The 6,000-nt window shown below is 34.0% G+C and overlaps 1 protein-coding gene across 1 annotated transcript in view; it reads right to left on the reverse strand.

The window, feature by feature from the left end:
- LOC111908261 (sorbitol dehydrogenase) overlaps nucleotides 1-5,115 on the reverse strand; it is a 115,292-nt gene extending 110,177 nt beyond the window's left edge. The window contains exons 1-4 of the mRNA XM_023904093.1: nucleotides 5,004-5,115; nucleotides 4,836-4,904; nucleotides 4,401-4,636; nucleotides 4,285-4,320 (exon numbers count right to left, since the gene is read on the reverse strand). Coding sequence (XP_023759861.1) covers nucleotides 4,285-4,320; nucleotides 4,401-4,636; nucleotides 4,836-4,904; nucleotides 5,004-5,115 — 453 coding nt within the window. The remainder of the gene's footprint in view (nucleotides 1-4,284; nucleotides 4,321-4,400; nucleotides 4,637-4,835; nucleotides 4,905-5,003) is intronic.
- Between the last annotated feature and the right edge of the window lie 885 nt (nucleotides 5,116-6,000).

The raw sequence follows: 6,000 nt of genomic DNA on the forward strand, positions 1-6,000 counted from the left end.
TAATTTGAGACGGAGATAGTATATTTCTCATTGCCGCTCTAATACCCCAGCGTACCAACAACAACGATGTATGTCTAATCATAAATGATTATATATATATATATATATATATATATATATATATATATATATATATATATATATATATATATATATATATATATATATATAGAGAGAGAGAGAGAGAGAGAGAGAGAGGGAGAGAGAGAGAAAGAGAAAAGTTCAATAGAGAACTATTAAAAATGGTTTTTCAAGGAACCAAATATTTTTTCAACTTTTAAATTTTATTTTTTATCGAAAAAAATCTAAAAATATCTAAATTAATAACTTCACCTTGTGAATACTAAAAAATAAAGACAAAAGTTCAAAAATGGTCCCTATGGTTTTCAAAAATATCAAGTTTAATCCTTAAGTTCAAAAAACCTCACAGATGGTCCCTGTGGTTTCAAAACTTTTAACAAATGGTCCTTTTTGCTAACGTCGTTAGCTTTTGGCCGTTAAGTGAAGGGCGTTTCTGTCTTTTCACTACCACATGGACCATTTATGAAGTTTTGTCTTATTTTAAAAATAATAATAAAATAATTATTGTATGGTTTCAAAGCACTCCATGGATGATGACAATGGGCCCCTTTGATGAATTCTAGGTTAAAACCCAAGACTTATCTTTTCCCCATAAATAGTCATTTATTATTCATAATTAGGGTTAAGAGTGAGACAAAATGTAGCCGCCACGTGAGGTTTCTTATGTAGTGTTAGATTTTTTAGTCTATGCTGAAAGTGTAATTTATTCCTCATGTTTTGAATAAATCGAGTGATCATTCGACCTAATCTTCATATTTGTGTTTGTTCTTATTTTCCGCATCTTGTTCATCAAATCTTAAGTAGGGTTTTAATCCCAACAAGTGGTATCAGAGAGGGTCTTTGAAGATCTATTGATTTTTGAAGTATCAGTTCTTGATTTGATGATTTTTTGCACAAGTTATTGAAGATTTTTTGTGTTTTGGCGGTATGGAATCAAACTTCTTGTTCAAGCTACTATTCATGAAGACTTATGGTGTATTCTACTATTCATCGTGGTATTTTTTCTTTTCTTTGGATCTGATTTGTTTTGAGATCAAAATATTTTGATTCAATTATTTTTCTATAGATCCACGTTAACCACGAGTTCCACTGTTACTCATTTTTTTTGGATCTGATTATTATTCATTCAACCGATCCAATACCGTTTATTTGTTCTTGAGCCCATTTTTTTTTACTCTTCATTCGTTCCATCCTTTGGGCTCATTGTGTTTGTTTACTATTCATCATTTAGCCCACTTAATTGTTGAAATCGTAAGTTCTAGATCCGTAAGTCAAAATCTTTGTTGGCTGATCGTTTGTTTATGGCGTTTGAAATCACAAATCACGCAGTCGACATATCTCTTGATTGGGAACATTGCATATTGAAATCCTCTGGTCAATCTAAACGATTTATTTGACTTTGCTAATCACTCGTTCCAATTTGATTTATCACCTGTTTTCTGTTCTTGAGTCGAGATGTGTGAATCACATCATTCACAAAATCGATTTTGACTTTGTTATCTGATTATCTCATTTGATTTGATTTGCTTAATCTGTTCCTCATCTCAATTGTAAAATTGTTGAGTGGAATTTTGGAGTCCTATGATGTACAGTTGACGAACAGATGGTCAAACCTAAAATGCATTCAAAGTCAAAATCAATTTTGGAATTGAATTGATCCTTGGTCACTGATTTGAATTTATGGAGTATATTGTCGACTGACTTGGAATTGGAATGGCCAATTAAAAAGTCAAATTGAAATTGTGGTGTTCTCATCTGTTCGCAATTTGATGGTCCGCTGTTCTTATTAATCACGGTGAAATGGGTCTCAGAATCGAGCATGTGTTTGGTTAGGGCTTATATCAAAATCGATTGTGTGATGAACAGATGAGGATCGGATGAACAGAACTGGGTTTGTTTGTGGTCAAATACTGAAAAATCAAAATCGCTATGAAAGCCTTACCTGTGAACGCTCGTTTATTGTTCTTCTCTTTGGGGTATAATCAACGAAATTGAAGCGAATCTATGATTGGGTTCGTCTGTTGCCTTGGCACGAAAGAAGGGAAGACAAAAAGCGAACCTATGGTTCGGCTTGGCCAATGTTTCGCTCTTTGTTCGCATCGTCATGCTTGATTTTGCTTTTGTATCAATGGCCTTGGAACGTACCTGGAACGAACTTGAGTTCGGTTGGTAGCTCTTGGAACGAAAGGGCTTGAAGCGAATGTAGAGTGAGAACAATAAGCGAACATGTGAGTGGATTCGCCTTGGGATAAAGCTGATGCACTTGGACTGAACCTAGAACAACGACCTTGGGTTCGCTTGTTAATGGTTGGAGCGAACGGAGGATGAACCGAAAGCGAACATGTGCTCGAACCGAACATGGTTTCGGTTCAATGAACCTGGACCAAACTTGGTTTCGGTTGCTTGTACTCGAAGCGAACCTATTGCAGTCGATGTTTATATGTGCCAATTTCAAGATTTCGCGTCTGGTTTGAGTCATCGTTGAAAGATCATCTGGAGTATGATGCCGTGCTCTTTCATCTACGTCTAAATGGGGAAGAAGATAGTAAAGTTTAATTTTTTGGTCCCTGCAATTTCAGCACATTGGCACTTTTTGTCCCTGTTGTTTTCACAGATTGGTATTTTTGGATCATTTCCAGTTTTTGCTTCAAATAAAGGGGTATATTGATGCTGAATTACCATTCCAGCCCCTGTCTTTCAGCAAGTGACAGTTTCGGCCCAATATTCATAAAAGTTTACTACATTGAGGGCCAGTGAACAGTTTTAGATTTTTCAACGCTCATAGTCTTTCGTGAACAGAAAAATAATGATTCCATCAAGTCTTGGTGGTTTGGAAAGTCGTTTTTCGTGATAACGTCAAATTTTCACGACTTTTTTTGGATTTTATACTTTATTGTGTATATTATTTTGTCATGGGGAAGCATAGTTAATTTTTATCCATTCAAGATCATTCTCATGACCATAAGAAGGCTTTATAATCACATTTTCGATTATAAATCGGGGGAGAATTTGATATGACCATTTGAAATTGGAATTTAACTTTTCAAATTTGATGATTTTTGATAAAGCTTGTGGTAGAATTATGAAGGTAGCTTTTACAGTGGAAGTTCTTCATCGAGCTCTGCTAAAGCTTTTACAGAGAAGTATCCTTTACAGTAGAAGTTCTTCATCGAACTCGGCTAAGGACTTGTTATATCTCCGACTTCTAGTATTTTCTCGATCAAGTAGCGTTACGAATCTTAAAGTTGGGTTGTTACATGATATTTTTTTTGATGGCTTATATTATTAGCTTATTTGAAGATTATTGTGACTTGGAGGGGGAGCTCTTCAAAGACAAGAAGTGATTCGGTTTCTTTGTTCTGAAATGGGTTTTTATGGCGGGTTTGGTTTTCATGAAGATTCTTTGGGATTACATTCGAAAATGAAGTTTAAAGACATTACTTCAGTTCTTGGTTTATATATCCTAGAGCCCGTGTTTGAAGACTATTGAAGAATCAAGATTCGTGGATTGCTTCATATATTTCTCGTTGTAGATCTTTTTATTTGCTAGATGCTTTTTTTGGAAGTTAAAGCATTGCCATCCATTCCATACTTTGAGGGGGAGATTGTAGGGTTTCAAAGCACTCCATGGATGATGGCAATGGGCCCCTTTGATGATTTCTAGGTTAAAAGCCCAAGACATATTTTTTCCCTATAAATAGTCATGTATTATTCATAATTAGGGTTAAGAGTGAGGCAAAATGTAGCCGCCGCGTGAGGTTTCTTATGTAGTGTTAGATTTTTTAGTCTATGCTGAAAGTGTAATTTATTCCTCATGTTTTGAATAAATCGAGTGATCATTCGACCTAATCTTCATATTTGTGTTTGTTCTTATTTTCTGCATCTTGTTCATTAAATCTCAATTAGGGTTTTAATCCCAACAATTATTTAATATAAAATGGTCTCTCTCTCTCTCTCTCTCTCTCTCTCTCTCAAAAAAATCCCGGTGTAAACTTCACACCTCTCGTAAGCGAAATAGTCATCTCATGGTGGCCCTTCCCTACCAGACACACTTTGTGTCGGCACGTGTGGCGGTGAGAGCCGTTGTCATTGTCTAGTTGAAACCTGCATAATCAAAGCTCACATCCACTCCACTTCCCATGCCTTTCAGTATGGATTCCACTTCTCCTTTCATATCCTAAGTTTATTAAATCTGATGGATACCCACAGTTTGAAACATGAATCCACTGGATGCACCACCTGTTGATTGAAACCATAATCAAAATTAGGGTTTCAACATCTTATTGGGGACGATGATGATGTAAGAGTATAACCTTTACCTGATTGGCAAGAAATCCGTGGACGGGAGGAGTGGCGAAAAATTTCATATCTGGGCAAAGATTGTATTGGCCTTCTTTGCATTGTGTACATCTCCAGCAGCTAATTCTAGGCTCAAGAGCTACACGATCAACAGGGACAAGATCATTCACATTGCTCAGAATTTCTTTAATCCCACCAGCACATTCATATCCGATATCCATTGGTTCTTTCACCATAAAATATGCACATCTTAATGTTTGTGTATGTTTTCACAGTAAATTTTGTATCGGGGATCAATTACATCGATTGTTACTCTATATATTCTATCAAGTAAATAGAAATAATAATCCAGAAGCACCCATAATTCAAAAGAGGATTCTAATTATTCAATTTGGCAAAATCACATATCTAGAATTAGATGAAACCCTAAAAGGGGTGAGGGGGATGATGATGGACCTTGAGATAATGAACATTACTATTGCATATACCAACAACTTTCATTCTTACTCTAACATCATAAGGCCCTGAATCGATTCAATCAAGTTGATCAACTATTGAAATTAATCTTGATTTACTTGTACAACTAGAAATTAAGAAGTGGAAGATGAAGATAGAAAGGATACCAAGAGGTAGAAGCTTAAAGGGTTGGATCTTGAGGGTGTTGGTGGAAACAAGCCAAGCAACCATGTTTTCTTCTTTAACATTTAAGCGATCACTCTTTCCTCCTTTACCCATCTCTCAATATCTCTACAACTTTACAATAATCGATGAGGACTGATATCGCTACTTCTTCTTCTACCACTGTGGTGATATATACTTGTCTATTTTTCTGCATGTTTTACTAATTTTTTATACGAAAATTATTAATTTGTGATACGAAGATTATGAATTTGGGTATCTAGTTTGGAGAGAGAGAGGGGGAAAGAGAGAGAGAGAGAGAGAGAGAGAGAGAGAGAGAGAGAGAGAGAGAGAGACTATAATATTAAATAGTTATTATTATTGTTTTTAAGGCAAAACTTCATAAATGGTCCCTGTGACAGTGAAAAAACAGAAATGCCCTTCATTTAACGGCCAAAAGTTAACAAAGTTAGCGAAAAAGACTATTTGTTAAAAGTTTTGAAACCACATGGACCATCTGTGAGGTTTTTTGAACTTAAGGACAAAACTTGATATTTTTGAAAACCACAAGGACCATTTTTGAAGTTTTTTCAAAAATAAATTATAAATTTTTCACATTCACCGTGTAAACTCATATTCACATTGTGAATCTGTATAGATTCACACTGTGAATTTGACAGAAAAAAATAGTAAATTTTTTTATCGAATTTGATATCATTGGAAAATTGATAAAAAATTATGAAATTTTGTATTTTTAGTTTTTTTATTAATAAAAATAAGCTTTAAAAGTTGAAAAAAAATATTGGTTCCTTGATTCCATGTTTAATAATGGTTCTCTGTTAAACCTCACCATATATATATATATATATATATATATATATATATATATATATATATATATATATATATATATATATATATATATATATATATATATATATATATATATATATATATAATTTGAATAAAGTGAATCTTTTTTATAATAATTAAATATCGTTC

The sequence above is a fragment of the Lactuca sativa genome, chromosome 6 (assembly GCF_002870075.4).
Source record: "Lactuca sativa cultivar Salinas chromosome 6, Lsat_Salinas_v11, whole genome shotgun sequence".
NCBI lineage: Eukaryota > Viridiplantae > Streptophyta > Magnoliopsida > Asterales > Asteraceae > Lactuca > Lactuca sativa.